Source organism: Bombyx mandarina, chromosome 16 (genome assembly GCF_030267445.1).
Source record: "Bombyx mandarina strain Sakado chromosome 16, ASM3026744v2".
NCBI lineage: Eukaryota > Metazoa > Arthropoda > Insecta > Lepidoptera > Bombycidae > Bombyx > Bombyx mandarina.
The window spans coordinates 1,789,360-1,808,539 of NC_143222.1; the positions used below are offsets into that span (position 1 = coordinate 1,789,360).

Consider the following 19,180-nt stretch of genomic DNA (forward strand, 5'->3'; position numbering starts at 1 on the left):
TCACAGATCACCCGGTGATGAACGGTGAACGTAAATGCGTCACCCACCTTGAGATGTAAGTTCTAAGGTCTCAGTATAGTTACAACTGCTGCCCCGCCCTTCAAGCCGAAACATTACTGCTTTACGGCAGAAATAGGCGGGATGGTGGTACCTACCCGAGCGGACTCGCAAGAGGTCCTACTACCAGTAATTACGCAAATTATAGTTTTGCGGGTTTGATTTTTATTACACGATGTTATTCCTTCACCGTGGAAGTCGATCGTGAATATTTGTTAAGTACGTATTTCATTAGAAAAATTTATACCCGCCTGCGGGATTCGAACACCATTGCATCGCTAGATACGAATGCACCGGACGTCTTATCCTTTAGGCCACGACGACTTGGAAATGCCGTTCAAAGGAATCATTAATTTAGTTTTTCCATGTTGACTTATTTAAATCGTGGCTTCGGAGGCATAAAGACAGAATTTTCCGACGCTTAATTAATGATTTACATAAAACATGTAAATGATCTGTATGTAATTGCTAAAAATGTGAATAATTTAACATTCTAAAACCAGACATGAGCCGATCGTAAATTTAACGGGAACTATCAATAAAACGTAGGTCAGTAAAAATATTATTGCTGCAGGTTTAAATTGAAATTATTTTGTCGTGTATACAGTTTTCATATGCGGAGTATCGACCTCAAGCACTTATTTACAAATACCTGCAGTCGGTTCGTGAGTGTCTTGGTCACTCTCCAGGTCTCACATCCGAACAGGAGAACACTCTTGACAATGGAGTCGAACAGGGTCAGCTTGATCCGACGAGTCATTGGCCAGTCACTATCTCTAATAAAGACCTTTGGACTAAATGTGACCAAAATCCCATCGCGCAAGACGTTGCTCATCGGAAATGGCGTTGGATAGGACACACTCTACGGCGCAGCGGAGTCAACGTAGCATCAATAGCGTTTGAGTGGCAACCGCTTGGCAGGAGAAGACCTGGTCGTCTTGTACACACTTGGCGACGCACCGTAGAGAGTGAGATGAGGACTGCCAACGTGACCTGGAGTGATGTCAAGGAGCAAGCGCAAGACAGGGTAAAGTGGAGACAACTTGTGAGGGCCCTATCTACCAGCGGGGTACCTTAGGACAACAACAACAATTTTAATTGGTCGTGTACATTTTTTGAATATCACATCACGTGCAAATTACCATGTTTGCGTAATTATCCCACGTAAATGAACTAAATAAAAAAAATATTTAATTAAATTCGAGTTATTAAATTTTAATGTTGATTATATTTACTCTGTGACACGCCGTATGATCACGAGTTTATTGCCCTCTGCCTGTTTGAAACATAGAAGGAAGTTAAATGTATTTATGATAGGGACTTTTTGGCGGGAACGCGGGGAGTGAAGTTGTGTGATTTGTTTTATTTTGTCTATTTAGTGTTTTTTCAGGTTTAAATGTTTAATAACGGTGATTTATTAATTATTTAGTATCTGTGAATGTGCAAAGCCGCTGAACGTAACTTCTCGGGATCCTCCAAAAAGTCTCAGTAAATTACCACCATTTTACTGAGATTATGTTTCATCACATATCATTTCATCTCATTTCATATGATTTTATTTCATTTTATAATACCATTTTTCATATAAAAATATATATAAAAGATTAGGCTGTATGGTATTAATACCTTTGCCTTTCCAGTTGGAAAAAATAAAAATATTACTACTACATTTTTGATAAAAGAAATTGACATTTTGTATGTTTGTAAATAAATCTGACAAGTATTACACTAGCTAAGTTATTTTTTCTTGGTCAAATTACTAACACATTCCACTACTTGGCTCACTATTTCTCTGATATTATTAAGCAATAAAACTAAATTCTAATACGGCATGCGTTGTGCTATAAGAAAAAAACTAAACGAAAAATAACTCGTATTTCAACACAATTTTGTTTCAATGTTCACGATCATGGAAAGTTTCTTCAATAGCATGTTAGTTTTGATATTTGAATTATATTGTCGCGGCCCGGGCAGACCGACCTGCCTGGAACAAAAGGGAAATTACGTAAAAGTCGATCGCAGCGCTGACTACCGGAAATAATTTCAAACAATGTTCAAAGACAGCGGTAGGCAGCGGCTTGGCTCTGCCCCTGGCATTGCTGATGTCCATGGGCGACGGTAACCACCCACCATCAACTGGGCCGTATGCTCGTCTGCCTACAAGAGCAATAAAAAAAAGACAAAAAATATATAAAAATCTGACCTGTCGTCTTTTAGTGTAGTGACAAAAAAGATGATTGCATTAATGATTTCTATATTTTAAGTAATTATTATTACTTTAAAAAAATATTTTTCAATTGCCTTGGCTGTTTCCTGGCAGTGCTCATGTCAAAGAGGGGGTAGTGACTATTTACCATCAGATGGGCTGTCTGCTCGTCTGCTTGCAAGGGCTCCAAAAGACATTCAAAACAACATTTTTTTTTTATTGCCCTTGTAAGCAGACGAGCATACGGCCCACCTGATGGTGAGTGGTTACCGTCGCCCATGGACTTCAGCAATGCCAGGGGCAGAGCCAAGCCGCTACCTACATTTCATTGGTTCTTAAAGTTTAATAGAATTTTTATTTTAGTGACATCTAGTGTCTAACAAATGACAATAGCTCTTCCGAAAATCTCTAATGCATACCTCGTATCCTCCTAACCTAAACATCAGCCCGCTAAGTTTCTCGCCGGATCTTCTCAGCGGGTCGCAATTCTGATCCGGTAGTAGATTCATTAGCGAAACAGCTACTCTTGAGTCGTTAGGTCTCCTTTAGAGGCGCTCGGGTAGCTGTTAGCAAATCCTACCCCTCCTGCCCTGGTAAAACTGGGAAGGCCTCCGGGCCACCAGTAACTTCTCAAACATAAAAAAAAAACTTGGTATCCATTCCACATTTATACCGAATTTCAATTTATCTAAGAATAAATAAATGACGAAAGATTTTATAATTATATTATTATTTATTAGTTTGGACTCTTCTCTCGTTATTATTATTATTATCTCTCCTCTTTTACATCATGAGATTTAATTTTGAAAAATTTGACCTTTATAATAGAGCGAAATAGAACATTGTTATTATACAGTGCCAAAAAGTAATTTGTAGATTACTTACTCTGGTTATTTTACTTTAGTTGTGTTGAATTGTAAAAAAAAAATAATGCCTATTCACGTAATAACGCCATTTTGTACTGCTAAAGAAAAAAAAGCTCATCATTTATTTGCGTTAAAAAAAAATTGCTGGACAAACAGAACAGAAAAAAAAATTACTTCACAATTTTATAAATAAATTATAGATCACTAGCACTACTCGCTTTGGACGGTTTTTTTTTTTGACAAATTGTATTTTTTAGAAATTAAATTTTAACACGAATTACATATTGATAAAATGGTGAAATACGAATAATATTTTTCGATCTTACCGACTGAATAATAAAAAAATATGAACTGGATATTTAAAGAAAAAATCAAAATTATCGATATAGTTGATTATTGAAAACACGAATAAAACAACATTTTCTGAAAATAAATCGTAGCCAGATCGATTTATCGCCCCGGAATCCCCTGTTTACTAAATTTTATGAAAATCGTTGGAGCCGTTTCCGAGATTCAGATTATACATATATTTATATACAGGAATTGCTCGTTTAAAGATATACGATTTATAAATAGATTATAGTTGTTGCTAGTTATGAATATTTCTTTTCGTTTACCGTTATGTGAGTTATTAACATCTAAAATAAAATAAAACTAGCTACTACATGTTGACTGACCCAGCGCCTGCCCTGATTACTATTCACTCATGTATAATGTATGATGTAGCTCGCACCCTCCAGCCGCCCAGAGATGAAGACATACAGTTATGGTAAACGTTCTTCATCAGACATTCTGTGGCCACTCCTGAATGAAACATAAACCGTTGGAACGCATTGACATGTTAACTTGTCAAGAGAGAAAATAAATAATAGTTTAAAAAAAAACTAAATAAATACGCTTTTACAGAAAATCCCACTAAAATAGAAAGTAAATCTTATTAAATTTGAATTAAAAATAGTGTAAGAAAAAAAAAAATTTACTGTAAAAAAAGCATGGGGTGCTTTTCAGGATATTATCAAAATAACCCTTCTACTCGTGTCTGTTCATAAAATATTTATAACTACTGATACCATGCACCCCACGCTTTTTTTTACAATAAAATAATTTTTTCTTACACTATTTTTTATTCAAATTTATTGAAATTTATTTTCTGTTTTTTAGTGGGATTTTCTATAAAAGCGTATTTTTTAGATTTTTTTAAACTATTACATATTTATTTTTCATTTTTTAGTTTAATTTAATTTTTTTATTAATATTTAATTGTCATCGGTCCTTAATAAATACCTATACTAAATTCCGAGTTAATCCGACGTTTTGAAGCGGGTCAAAATCATGTTCAAAGATTCCGTTACATACTAACATGCATACATATATCTGATGCTAATAAAAGCGTATTAAAAACATGGTAATGTTGGTACAAAAACTGACGTATACGTTTCTCCTGTTCCAGGGATGGAAGCTACGCCCGAAGCGGTGGTGCGGTGGGAGAGTACCGCAGCGGGGGTCGAATGTCCCTGCTCGGCACCGCGTACCTCCCAACCCCCGCGCCGGCGTCTCACCATCCGCCCCCTGCCGACCCTCCCCCCTTCAAGAAGATCCGTCTTACAGCTGAACGTGCGCCCATCACGCAGTTGACTCATCACCTGCCCCTCAGGGTCGATACTAGAGTGAGTATAACATGAGCTTCTAGAAAATTAATAGCTGGCCCGGCAAACGTTGTTTTGCCATATAAATTATGAGGTACCTCAAGCACCGGTCATCTTTCTCGTCGAACCCGTCGGCTACGACAAAGGGCTCGACGAGTAATTTAACCCTCAGACATAGCCTAACTCATTTCTCGCCGGATCTTCTCAGTGGGTCGCGTTTCCGATCTGGTGGTAGATTCTGCGAAGTACGGCTCTTGCTAGGGTTCGTGTTAGGAACGTCGCCAGGTTTGAGCCTCGTGAGCTAACCTACTAGTTAAGGTTCCGCTGATATAGCCTCTCAAGGCTATCAGCTTAGGTAGGTTGAAAAAAAAAAGATTTACCGAGATACCGACTGCAGCGCCATCTGCCGGGCTGATTTGTAAATCTAAATTATTCTCGAATCCACCTGAAGGTACACAGAAAATTTCATTAAAATCGGTCCAGCCGTTTAGGAGGAGTTCAGTGATAAACACACGCACAGAAGAAGTATATAAAGATAACAAAGTTAAAATCATAGATGCTGGACTACAATTTAACAAAAAACCATAATGCACTTACGACAATCCTCAATATAATATAGTTTCTTAGTTAAATTAAAAACAAAGAGCGGACGCTTATCGTGGTATGGACATGTGATGCGTAGAGAGATGCCTGTGACTAGGAGATGTATGGAAATGGTAGTGCAAGGTAGAGGGGGAAGAGGTCGACCGAAGAAGACATGGATGGAGTGTGTGAATGACGATATGAAAGAGAAAGGAGTGAGTGTTGAGATGACGGCTGATAGAAGAGAATGGAATAAAAAATTCGCTGTGCCCGACCCGACCCGACCTAGTGGGATACGGTGGAGACAAAGAAGAAGTAAGTAACATCTCTCCGTCAGGTTCCTAATAAAATTTCAAGAAAAAGACGGCTGAGAAGCAAGCAGAAATGAAAACAGCAGAATTCTAGAAGATTAACTCAATGCTGGTCAACGGAAATTTGAAACTCCATGAATTTAAAAAAGTTGATATTTCCGATCAATTTATCCAGATATTGGGAGTCAATATAAACAAAAAAAAAACAATTACCAAATACAAATAATTTTATTAACTTTTCTTTTTCAATATTCTTCTAAGGTGTACCAAACTGGACAAGTCGTAGGGACAAGGGTACAAAAGTCTTCATAAAATAGGTTCAAGTTTCCTTTAAATCCATTCACTCAAACGTTTCCTTTGCCCTTTTACCCCCAAAATAAGGAATAATTAAAGTGACCGCACAAGGATAACATTGTTTATTAATAGAAAAAAAACATTGTAATATCAACCTCTATATACATACATCTAGGAATGAAAGGCTATTTGGTTTAAGCGTCATTTCTTTCAATACGCGACATTTATCTATGTAATTAAAGCTCTGTTTTGTTTGTTACTAGCTTTTGCCCGCGACTCCGTCCGCGTGGAATAGTTATTTTGGCATAACGCTAAATTTTACCCCCCACTTCATTTATGTAGAAAGTGAAAATTTTTTTTGAATTGTAGAATGTTAAGGAGCTATTTAAACCCCTATTTTGAAACATTCTTTATTGGTGCTCCGCTTGTATTAGTCTTACCATGATGTTATATATAATCTATAAGCCTTCCTCAATAAATGGGCTATCTATCACTGTAAGAATTTGTCAAATCGGACCAGTAGTTCCTGAGATTAGCGCGTTCAAACAAACAAACTCTTCAGCTTCATAATATTAGTATAGATTAGCATCAACAGTTCGATGTTTTTAATTGAACTTCAATTAAGCTAACTCTCTTCTGGGACGGTGGGATGGATGTAATGTGCTCTGCGTCAACCCTGTCCCGCCGTCTCAATAGCCCCGACTGGGCTCCGGCCCGGTCCGAGGTAGGGCGCCGGTTGTGAGCGGCAGGAGTTTTTAGTGAGGTTCAACTCCCACATACCCCACCTGCCGCGCGGGTGGGGATCCGGCGATTTTCTCCTGTAGAAAAAAAAAGCTAACTCTTCAAATAGCTGAAGTTTTATTTGTTATGATTTTTTTTTTCAAATTTTAAGCTTGAAATGGCTCTCCTGTAAAGTTGCAAAATTGTCACATAAACCAAACTGCCTTTCACCCCTCGATATTATAATTAGTTGAGTTAAACATCGTTACTTCCCTTAAAACTGACCAGGGTTTTCGGCTTAAGTTTTTAATAACGCGGTGACACCTACTTTGAAATGCCTCAATGGTTGAAGTTGATATACACATCAATCCTGATATTGTTATTAAAACAAATAGACTGCCATTAAACCCGGTAGGATTGATTATTAAGTACAAGATCGTACGTAGAAATTATTCTAGACGTGAACAAGGTTGAAAAATCATTTAGTTCGCTGAATCTAGAATTACCCCTCGAGGTCACTAGAATAGGTAGGAAAAAAAAGGTTGAAAAATAAGGAAATTTAAAATGAAAATGAAATTGCGAATTATTATTTTAGTTTCGACAATGATATGTAACGTTAGTTTATCTTTGATGTCTACTAAGGACGCTAAAACTTAATAATTGTCACATCAAAGACTCGTAACGGCTCATAAACCATGTCTGAAGATACTGGTATTTGATTAATAAAATTAAGCGCCAGTATGTAGGGACTACTACACACATGCTCCGGATATGTTCAGATATAAATCACAGTCACATCACTCATTAATATCTATGTCCATTTTCTCAGAAAACAGACGTAGCGACGTAACAATAAAACTTGTGATAATTTCGATCTAAAATGCTTTGAAGGGTGGGGCAGCCGTTGTACAAAGACCTTAGAACTCTTATCTCAAAGTGGGTGGCGGCATTTACGTTGTAGATGTCTATGGGCTCCGGTAACCACTTAACACCAGATGAGCCGTGAGATCGTCCACAAATCAATGCAATAAAAAATTCGACCGCTTATGAATTTAATTGGTTCGTTTTATGCCGATCCCGCTATTCGGCATAATTATTATTTAGTATCGGCATAAAATGTTCGATTACGCTTAGGTAGTAAGTAGTATATAACGTTATCGGAACAGGGGAATAGTGTTAATTCGTAGGCAGCGGCTTGGCTCTGCCCCTGGAATTGCTGATGTCCATGGGCGACGGTGACCACTTACTATCAGATGGGCCGTACGTTCGTCTGCCTACACAAGCAATTAAAAAAAAAATCTAAATGAAAACTATTTAGTTACGGCATAAGAATGTAATTATGATTGTTTTAGATACAGTTTATAGTTACGTATCGTTACATTATTCTTATGAATATTTGCACCGGTCACCGTCCTATTAGTAAATTAACCCGTAGACACAGCTCACTGAGTTTCTCGCCACATCTTCTCAGTGGGTCGCGTATCCGATCCGGTGGTAGATTCCGCGAAGCACTGCTCTTGCTAGGGCCTGTGTTAGCAACACTCCCGGTTTGGGCCCGTGAGCTCACCTACACGTCAAGAAGCTAAAATAGTCTCTCAAGGCTATCAGCATAGGTAGAAAAAAAAATTAATATTATTAAGGAATATTTAAAAAAAAATCTAATATTTAAAAAAAAAAGACATGCCCGCTGAGTTTCTTGCCCGTTCTTCTCAGGACGGAGGCTAGTTTTTGTGAATAGGCGGTAGTTCTTTTTGACGTTCAACAAGTATGTACTTTCATTTATGTTGAATAATTTTTTTTTGATTTATTTGATAATATTATTATTTGTTTACTTGTAAAAAAGAAAAAAAAACTTTGACGGTTGAGAATTATCTTGTGAGTTCTGACCCGAACCCTTCAAAATATCTAACGATAGATTACGGCTGCATGTTACTCTTTGTAATAGTTGGATCCCCGGCGTTTTCTCAGGAACCGGTGAACACTTACAACACGGTCGAGGTGCTTTCGCCGAACCCGCCCTCGGAGACCTCCGGCGAGGACCAGACGCTCCGGACTACTAAAGATGTTCTCCTTAAGCAAATATCTAAGGTAATTTAATCACGTCTTGCGACATTTTGGGACTGTCCATATTTTTAGACCTTAGAACTGATGTTTCAAGGTGGGTGGCGGCATTTACGTTGTAGATGTCTATGGTCTCCGGTAACCACTTAACACCAGGTGGGCTGTGAGCTCGTCCACCTATCTGAGCAATAAAAAAAAACCTTTGAAATTAATTAACCACTATTTTTATAGAAATATGTACTTACAGTAACTGTCTGTGCGATGAACTTCAAATACCTACTTCTTTTTCGAAGTAGCTTTTTCGCTCACTAAGAACGAATACTAGGTACATAAATTCGATCCAGAATGTATTTTTCATTCACTATCGCATACACAATAGCAGCATATAAGCACAGCAAAAGTTGTGCTTAAGTGACCTTTGCTAATAGTGAAGTAAAGTAAACAATCCACATGTTTCATTCTTTCTCAATTTAAATACAGGTGAAACCGCGGTGCCTGTCTAGTTTTTTTAGTATATACTATGTTTTTCGGAACGCTTATTGTTCAAACAAACTTAGCTTATTGGATAAATTTGCCAATAAGCTTAGAAAAATGTACATCTAGAGTGTTTTTTCTTGATAACGTCATTTCTAAATGTTAATTCCGAAGGTGGATCGAGAGATGGCGCTGGTGGAGACATCCCTTGCGAAGCTGAAGCGTAAACAGGAGGAACTGCAGCAGTCCGCCTCCAAACCAGCGAGGGCTGAGGAGCCCGAGGAAGCCCCCTCGCGGCATCGGAGCCTCGCGCAGTGTATATACGCAGAGAACAGGAAAAAGGTATAAAATAAAATAGCTTCTATTTTTTCACTCACATCGTTTCCTTCATCATCGGAGCTAAGCTATACAACGATTCGTGTTTGATAACCTGAGATCTGTTCTATATAGTTTAGTGCATCGGAGTCTTCTTTAAAGTTTAGTGCATCGGCATTTACAATTAACATTATTATTTCTCACCCCCACAAAGATTCTCATTATTAACGCCCCCGCAACTGGTGTAAGGAGTCCAACACTCATATAAATATTAGCCTATCCATTAAGTACATGTATTTTCTACATGGATACCAAGTTTCAAGTCAATCGGATGCATGGTTCATTAGCTATAAGTAAAAACCACTGTAGATTTATATATTAGTATAGATATATGTTGTTTCGCTACAGGCGGCTGCCGCCCACGCCCAGCTGGACCACCTGGGCCCCCCCGTGCCGTACCCGCTGTACAACCAGCCCCAGGACACGGAGGTCTACCACGAGAACATTAGGAAGCACAGATTATTTAGGAAAAGATTGATCGTACATATACGGAGAATAAAGGCTGAGTCAGAAAAGGTAATTATATTGTCGTTGCCTAGCTTCTAGTGATTAAACACAATGAAAATCAATTAACTAAATCAAAATTTACAAGGTGGGTAGCGCATTTACATTGTAGATGTCTATGGGCTCCAGTAACCACTTAGGTGGGCTGTGAGCTCGTCCACCCATCTAAGCAATAAAAAGAAGAAAAAAAATGTCAACATTAACTATTTTTAAAAGCTTGTATTGAGGTTAACGCAAATTGTGAATCAGCTTTCACGACCTGAAATGGTATTGTAAATATAAATGTTTAATGAATGCAGACTGTATTATTTGCTATAATTTGGATTTACATGTCATTCGCCTTAAACTAACAAAATCTTCTTTTTATTTATTTTCTCTATCTAATCGTTAGTAGCCTAAGGAGGCTCTTACAACTTCCCCCGGACGGGTAGGTGAGCTCACGGGCTCAACCTGAGAGAATTTGCTAACACTAACCCTAGCAAGAGCAGTGCTTCGTTGAATCTACCACCGGAATCGCGACCCACTGAGAAAATCCGTCGAGAAACTCAATGGGCTGTGTCTATAGGCTTGTCAAACACAGCAAGCCAGTGTTAGATTTAGAATGTCTTTATTGTTTAAACTCCCATTGAAGTCGTCGCAGTGAAATAAAATATTTATCAATTTTTTATCTGTATAAATGATGGGGTCTTACTATTTTGTTTATTGCTTTGACGGGTGAACAAGCGCACGGCGCATCTGGTGTTAAGAGGTTATCGCAACGTTAGAGATCAACAAATGCCGCCGTCTTGTTGGAGATATGGAGTTCTAAATCTCAGTTATAAAGTACAATGATTGCTCCGCCCTTCAAACCGGATCGCGTTAGGTCCTGCTTCGCGGCAGAAATAGACGGGGCGATGGTACCTCTCCGTACGGTCTCACAGTACGCCCTAAATAGTTCCTAGTTTCAGAGTTCCAAGTTTTTAATTCCAAAGTTTTATTTTTAATCGATTATATACTTGGCGTGATGCTCGACACGTAAAAAGATAGTTAAAAACGGTATTTTGGGGTTTCTAGTCAACTAACTTGTTAGATGTATGGTTAGAAATGGGTAGTAGCTGTGTCCCTACAGCGCCTATCCTTACTGTGCTTATAGTATAAAATTGTCTTTGCATAAACAAACATAACCTACATCAGTGAAGTGAAGTTCTTTGGAACCAATCATAGCTGTGGTTCCGCATGTTCCGCCAGCACTGATATAGTGATTCTGGTAATTCTTCGTCCTGGTCAAGGGACAGCAACCTCGTTTTAATTCCAGAGCCAGGGTCACGTTGTGGTGTCCGTAAGCCCTTGGATACAGCCCACTGATTTTCTCGTCGGATATTCTCATTATTTATTTTTTATTGCTTAGATGGGTGGACGAGCTCACAGCCAACCTGGTGTGAAGTGGTTACTGGAGCCCATAGACATCTACAACGTAAATGCGCCACCCACCTTGAGATATAAGTTCTAAGGTCTCAAGTATAGTTACAACGGCTGCCCCACCCCTCGAACCGAAACTGCTTCACGGCAGAAATAGGCAGGGTGGTGCTACCTACCCGCGCGGACTCACAAGAGGTCCTACCACTAGTAAACTCAATGTGTCGCGTTTCCGATCCGGTGGTAGATTCTGCGAAGCACTGCTCTTGCTAGGGCCAGTGTTAGCAACACTCCGGTTTGAGCCCCGTGAGCTCACCTACACGTCAAGGAGAAGCTGAAATAGCTTCTCAAGGATATCAGCATAGGTAGGAAAAGAAAAAGGTGTCCGTAACTCCGGAACCACCGGAACGGTCGCAGCACGAGAGTTAGGCCAATACAAACTTTCATTTTGCAGAGAGAAGATGTATTAGCAGATGAGTACACGAAGCGAGCGGCTGAGTGGGCGCGAAGGGTCGAAAGAATCGAGCAGAGTCAAAAGAGGAAAGCGAAAGACGCGAAGAACAGGGAATTCTTCGAGAAGGTATTATAGTAACTATTACTAGAGGATGACCGAGCTTTGCTTGGGATTTTTTTTTTTTTTTTTTGATAAATTGTGTTTTTTAGAAATTACTAGCTGTACCCGTCCGCTTCGTTGGGCATTTAAAATTATCATTATTATTTCTCACCCTCACAAAGATTCTCATCATTAACGCCCCCGCAACTGGTGTAGGGAGTCCAATACTCATGTAAATATTAGCCTATCCATTGAGTACATGTATCTTCTACATGGATACAAAATTTCAAGTCAATCGGACGCATGGTTCAGTAGTTATAACGGAACATACGTAAAAACCACTGTAGATTTATATATTAGCATAGATGTATATACAAGAATTGCCCGTTTAAAGATATAAGATTTATACGCTGCAGCTCCGCCGATGGTGTTAAATCATGCTTATTTACCATCGCACTCCCCGTCATCATCTAGAAGGAACCAAAGAGTTTCCAGATAACCGTCACTGTACAATGAAATATCTTTTATTACATTTTGTAAAAGCTGTGAGTAATTTGTGAAGTGACTGCGAAATTAACTTTTTAAAAATCAGGCAGGCATGCGTGTGCCTTGACAGATGTTCTCCATAGCTCGCGAACTGAAGGTTGACGCACGCGCTCGTTAAGTGGGGATTTTGGTAATTCTTTCACTTGATCAGTCCAGCGCATGGAGCTTTGTCCACGAGATCTTGTACCAGAGACATCCAGATTCAAATAAGTTATTTTTAAAAGTTGGTTTGCGGTCATCTGTCGCGTCCTATATGCAGTTTCCTCCTCCTCCTCGCGTCGTTTCCTCACTGCTGAGGGTCGTGACCATTATACTTCGACATGATTTTACTCCTTGTAATGTCCCCCCTATACCCCTTCTAATGGACGTCGTGGAATGGGATCTCTAGTGTGGTGCAGATTTTGTCGAACCACCTTGTCGGACTGCGTCCGCGCGGTCTCTTTCCGTCGATCTTCCCTGTCACGAATAGTCTCTCTAAGCTATCCGGTGTTTTCCGAGCAATACGACCGAAGTACTTGAGTGCGCGGCGAAGGCAGAGTGTGGACAGTCTCGTCTTGATCTGCAGTTGGTCTAAGATACAGATTGCTTCTCTCCGCTATCCAAGATATTCGGAGCATTTTTCTCCAGCATATCGAGCATATTCTTCTCCCGCCACCGGAGCAGAGTTCATCCATATTATCTGGAATCACGGCGTTCATCGACAGTGCGTTTCCAGGGGTCTTTTTTGCCACATATCATCCGGCTATGGAATGAGCTCCCCTCTACGGTGTTTCCCGAGCTCTATGACATGTTCTTCTTTAAAAGAGGCTTGTGGAGAGTATTATGCGGTACGCAACGGCCTGGCTCTGCCCCTGGCATTGCTGAGGTCCATGGGTGATGGTAACCAATCACCATCAGGTGGGCCGTATGCTCGTTTGCCTGCAAGGGCAATAAAAAAAAATGCAGTATGCCAAACGTTTTTATAACGATCCAGGTGTTCCCCGAGCTGAGGAAGCAGCGCGAGGAACGCGAGAGGTTCCACCGGCTCGGAGCCAGGGTGAAGTCCGAGGCGGAGCTGGAGGAGCTGGCGGACGGCTTGCACGAGCAGGAGCATGAGGACAAGAAGATGAGGGCGCTCACCGTGGTGCCGCCGCTCCGCCGGGACCCGCTCGACACCACGCCGGTCTACCTGGACACCAACAGTTAGTGTCGACTCTCCAGATTTTACCTACGCTTTAAGTATAGGTAGGCAGCGGCTTGGCTCTGCCCCTGGCATTGCTGACGTCCATGAGTGACGGTAACTACTTACCATCAGGTGGGCCGTTTGCTCGTCGGCCTGCTCGGGCAATAAAAAAAAGTGTAGGGACGAATCCGGTAATTCAAGGCGTCGTGGCCTAAAGGATAAGACGTCCGGTGCATTCGTGTTGAGTGATGTACCGGTGTTCGAATCCCGCAGGCGGGTACCAATTTTTCTAATGAAATATGTACTTAACGTTCACGATTGATTTCCACGGTGAAGGAATAACGTCATCGTGTAATAAAAATCAAACCCGCAACATTATAATCCGCGCGGGTGGGTACAACCACCCCGTCTATTTCTGCCGTGAAGCAGTAAAACTTTCGGCTTGAAAGGTGGGGCAGCGCAAAGCCGCGGTCGCCCGAAACATGTCTTGTCGAATCCCCCGGGTTCACTCTCGGTGCTTATACATAGGAACCTCATGCACTGGTCGCCGTCACTTCGCCATTCGACTAACTAACTAACCCATCGCCACCGGATCTTCTTCGGTGGTAGATTCTGCGTAGCACTGCTCTCGCTAGGGCTAGTGTTAGCAAATTCACTCAGGTTGAGCCCGTGAGCTCACCCACCCGTCTGCGAGAAGCTGATATAGTTCCTTAAGTTACCAGCTAATAGGTATTTATTTATTTATTGCATAGATGGGTGGACGAACTTACAGCCCACCTGGTGTTAAGTGGTTACCGAGCCCATAGACATCTACATCGTAAATACCGCCACCCAACTTGAGATATGAGTTGTAAGATCTCAGTATAGTTACAACGGCTGCCCCGCCCTTCAATCCGAAACGCATTACTGCTTCACGGCAGAAATAGGCAGGGTGGTGGCACCTACCCGTGCGGACTCACAAGTGGTCCTACCACCAGTATTAAATTACCTGTTAGGATTTGGTGCGGTAAAATCATGAAGTTACCTCGCACGGATAGGTACCACCATACCGCCTATTTCTGTCGCGAAACAGTCATACATTCCGTTCGGAAGGGCACAGGACAAATGATACGTAATACAATTCAAATGTCGACCTCATGTCTGATGTCTCAAGCATTGTTTTCATAAAAGTTTAATTGTTTGAAAAGATATGAATAATCCGATCATCATCAAGGATGCTTGAATGAATGTGCCCAAAAACAAGTGTTATACCATAAAGCCATGCCGATGATTGAACATGTCAAATAACCCGAATTTAGCCTTGATCCCGGGGAGGTGTCTCGACATGAAGTCGGAGCACAAGGAGCTACAGCTCCGCAACATCTGGTCGCAGAACGAGAGGGAGCTCTTCAGGGAGAAGTACCTTCAGCACCCCAAGAACTTCGGAACGATAGCCTCGTTCTTACCCAGGAAGAATGTCAGAGACTGCGTAAGGTTAGTGCGTTGGCTATTTTGAATAGAGAACCGGAAAATTTTTCAAACTTCACGCATATCGTCTCATTTTTATTGCTTAGATGGGTGTACGAGCTCACAGCCCACCTGATGTTAAGTGGTTACTGGAGCCCATGGACATCTACAACGTAAATGCGCCACCCACCTTGAGATATAAGTTCTAAAATCTCAGTACAGTTACAACGGCTGCCCCACCCTTCAAACCGAAACGCGTTACTGCTTCACGGCAGAAATAGGCGGGGCGGTGGTATCTACCCGCGCGGACTCACAAGAGGTCCTACCACCAGTAAAAAACATTACGCATTTGCATTACGGGTGACCTCATTTGGGGCTAACACATGTGATAAGCTAATCGTTGATCGTACCCTAATTGTATATAACCCTTAGCCACATATGACATCACGCGCTGTGATTGTTTAATGGAACCCATAGAGATCACAATATGAACGTCCGATTTGAAGTCTCAATTCTATTCTATAAAGATCATGCGTACCTTCCAAACCAAAACTCATAACTGCTTCGTGGCAGGAATAAACAGGATGGTGGACAATTCATTCCAGACAATTCCTTGCAGACTTAAAATACTCCTTACCAGTAACATAAGCTTATGTGTATATATATATATATTTTTTTTTGTAGTGATCGCTTCAATCTGTAACCAGCAACTTGTTTATATCTGTTGCAAACAAATCAATCCTTCTAGTTTGATTAATGCATTTAAGTCATCAATATTATGTTTCAAGTAGGGTATACCTTTGAAGGTGGATCAGCTGACACGAGGGTGTCGTCAGCTAGCCCATTAAGCCCCTGGTTTCCGTATAAAGTTCTGTTCTAAAGACATTTAAATTTGTATGCAGTAGCGCCCCTAACGGCAAACGCAGGCAAACGTTCCGACTCAATACAAATACGAGTTAACTTTTACGCTATCGAGAACGTTAAATCACTCGCACTAAGCGCATTAGTGTCGTGTACAGATTCTACTATTTATCGAAGAAGTCTGAGAACTACAAGCAGCTGCTGCGCAAGCCCCGGCAGCGTCGCTCGACGCGCAACCCGCAGCGCGCCGCCCCGGAGCCCGACCTGCCCGCCGGCGTCACCACGCGGCTGCAGCGCTCCCAGGGTAACCACCACACCCACCTCCCACCACAACTCCTCACTTACCTAACTACAGCTAGAGACATGCTTACTATAAAGTCAATGATTATCTAGAATATTGCACAAAGTGGGAATGAGTTGCTCGAACCCATCGCTTGCGACGAAGGGTTCGGCGAGTAAATTAACCTATAGACACACAGCCAAGTGAGTTTCTCGCCGGATCTTCTCAGTGGGTCGTGTATCTGATCCAATTGTAAATTCTGCGAAGCACTGCTCTTGCTAAGGCCAAGGGTGAGTTTGCAAGTCTGTTTCTGTTTTTAAATACAAAGTGAAACAATTATATCTCTCATCAACCGAATTATCATTGTTCTATACAATTCGTATATACTGTGTTACTTATAATATTTTGTATTCAAGTTTAACAATATTTGCTATGTGTATGTGCATTACTATAATTCTCATGTTGCATTTGTTATTTTTGCTGTTCCACATACACTCATCACTTTTAATTATTATTCTCATAATCCTCTCGCAGGTCTGCTGGAAAAGATTTCTTAAAGAAATAAGCAGTGCCTTTGTACATAATTTTCCTATTACCTATACTCTGTACTATGTCTTCTTTTTGTGTGTATATAAATAAATAAATAAATAAAATGCTAACAACACCCCCGGTTTGAACCCTGTGAGCTCACCTACACGTAAAGGTGAAGCTGAAATAGCCTCTAAGGCTATCAGCATAGGTAGTAAAAAAAAGTAAACCAATTTTGAGTATGAAATTTGTCTGTGTGTCTAGGAGCTCGTTGTGCAGACGTGAAGGAACCGGCGATGGAGGAAGGCGCGGGTGCGGTACTGATCCCGGAGCCCTCCGCCGTGCCGCTTCCGGCCGGGGCTGCGCCCTCACAGCCACTCAGGTACGGACTCGACTACTTCCACAATGCGCACAAGTACTCACGGAGGTTTTTAAGTGCCCACACTACAAAGTACCCTCTGATACACATAATATCACACGTACTCACGAATACTCACAAGAACTTCAAATCAAATCATTTATTTCAATTTGTCTGTCACCATATCAATTGTCAACAATGCATGTTAATTAGGCTGGTGCCAAAAAGAGCAACCGCTTCTTGGACCAAAAAAATTATTTCCCACAACAGGCTTCCGTTATGAATATTAGCAGCTCGTTATCAGACCAGCTCAGCACCAGCATAATATCAGTGTCATCTGAAATACGTACACATGCGAACACAGAAATCGCAAATGGTTGAAGTGTTTATTTGTAGAATAAATATCATTGGCTGATAAACAAAAATCTTGAAAACATAGGGTTGCGTGTTAACCTAGGATTGAGAGCTTTATCAAGGCGGAGGAAAGATGAGAGCGAGGAAAAGCTTATTTTCGTCTCGAAATTGAAGGAATAAGACTAAAAGTCGAAAGCGAAAACACGGGAAGTAGTCATTGTGTCGGTCCGCATTATATAATACTGTTTGCTTTGTCGGACCACTAGATATCATGGAGGAACCTAAGCCGACCTGATAATTTGGCATTTGGGATCTTTCTCTATCTAAGCATTCAACAAAGAAAAATATGAGAAATTATAACCCTAAGGGGGAAGCTTTGTCATTTTCAAAATGAGGACCACGAATTTTTATGTACCCGCATTTGATTAGAAATAAATGTACACGCTTATCTGGGTTTTTCAAAATTTTTCCCTTGAGGCGAAATTAGGCCCTTAAAGAGGGTGAATTATGAATGTTTATATGGAAATTATATTCCTTTGTATGTTTGTTTTCTTTTCGTTACTACATTGACTGTCACGAAAATTGGACCAGTTATTGTTGGCACTCCCGAGAACGGCTTCTGTGACAATACCGTCAAGATATAACAGATAGATAACGCGCGAGTAGATTTAGGTTTTTTACCTTAACCTAACTGGGGCTCCGCTAGTTTATTGCCAAGGAATTACCCAAGCTGTATCAAGACGAAATGCACTAAGACCTCCGATTACCTGAAGACTAGCAAAGCTTAGCTTTAGTCCAATCGAGAACCAAAGCTAGAGCACAGGATCGCAGAGGTCACTAATGGCCAAACGCGATTAAGAAAGATACCTGATAATTCTTTTCAAGGACTATTTAAAAAGTGCCTTTGCTAAAGGCGACACGCTTTATGAGTGTGTTAATTTTTTTGTCTAGAGTGTAAATCGGGCCCACGGTTCGCTTTGAGTTAAAAGGGATGTGAACACCGCCACTTTCCTTGAGACATGAGGTCGAAGAGTCGATTGCATTGTGTAACGGCCGTCCCACTCTTCGAACCAGACCACATGACTGCCTCATGGCAGAAAAGGCACTATTCGTACCGTATTCTATCAGCCCACACACGTCCACTGCCAGACATAGGCCTTCCCCAAGCCGCGCCTCAAAGATCGGTCCTGCGCTGTTTGCATCCAGCGGATCCCCGCGAACCTCAATAGGTCGTCGGACCGTCTTGTGGGAGGCCTACCCACGCTACGTACCGTATAAGAACCACTAATCGCCTAGGCGATTTAGCTACGTAAAACCCTTTTTTTAAATTAATAACGAAGAATTACACAAAAACTTATTAGCAAAAACGTGTATATCTATACTAATATTATAAAGAGGAAAGATTTGTTTGTTTGTTTGTTTCGAATAGGCTCCGAAACTACTGGACCGATTTGAAAAATTCTTTTTCCATTAGAAGCCGACATTGTCCCTGATGAACATAGGCTACTTTTTTTTAAATTTTATTTGTTTATTTTTTTTGGTTTCATGTGTGTTTTAATGTTTCCGAAGCGAAGCGAGGGCGGGTCGCTAGTCTGTTATAA

At 40.9% G+C, this 19,180-nt stretch overlaps 1 protein-coding gene across 2 annotated transcripts in view; it reads left to right on the forward strand.

Annotated features, from left to right (window-relative positions):
- Smr (nuclear receptor corepressor smrter) overlaps positions 1-19,180 on the forward strand; it is a 172,027-nt gene that overhangs the window by 116,890 nt on the left and 35,957 nt on the right. For both annotated transcript variants that reach the window (XM_089733833.1, XM_089733834.1), the window contains 9 exons: positions 4,580-4,796; positions 8,651-8,770; positions 9,392-9,559; positions 9,941-10,108; positions 11,946-12,071; positions 13,564-13,771; positions 15,051-15,225; positions 16,218-16,363; positions 17,132-17,249. In XM_089733833.1, the coding sequence (XP_089589959.1) occupies positions 4,580-4,796; positions 8,651-8,770; positions 9,392-9,559; positions 9,941-10,108; positions 11,946-12,071; positions 13,564-13,771; positions 15,051-15,225; positions 16,218-16,363; positions 17,132-17,249 (1,446 nt within the window). The remainder of the gene's footprint in view (positions 1-4,579; positions 4,797-8,650; positions 8,771-9,391; positions 9,560-9,940; positions 10,109-11,945; positions 12,072-13,563; positions 13,772-15,050; positions 15,226-16,217; positions 16,364-17,131; positions 17,250-19,180) is intronic.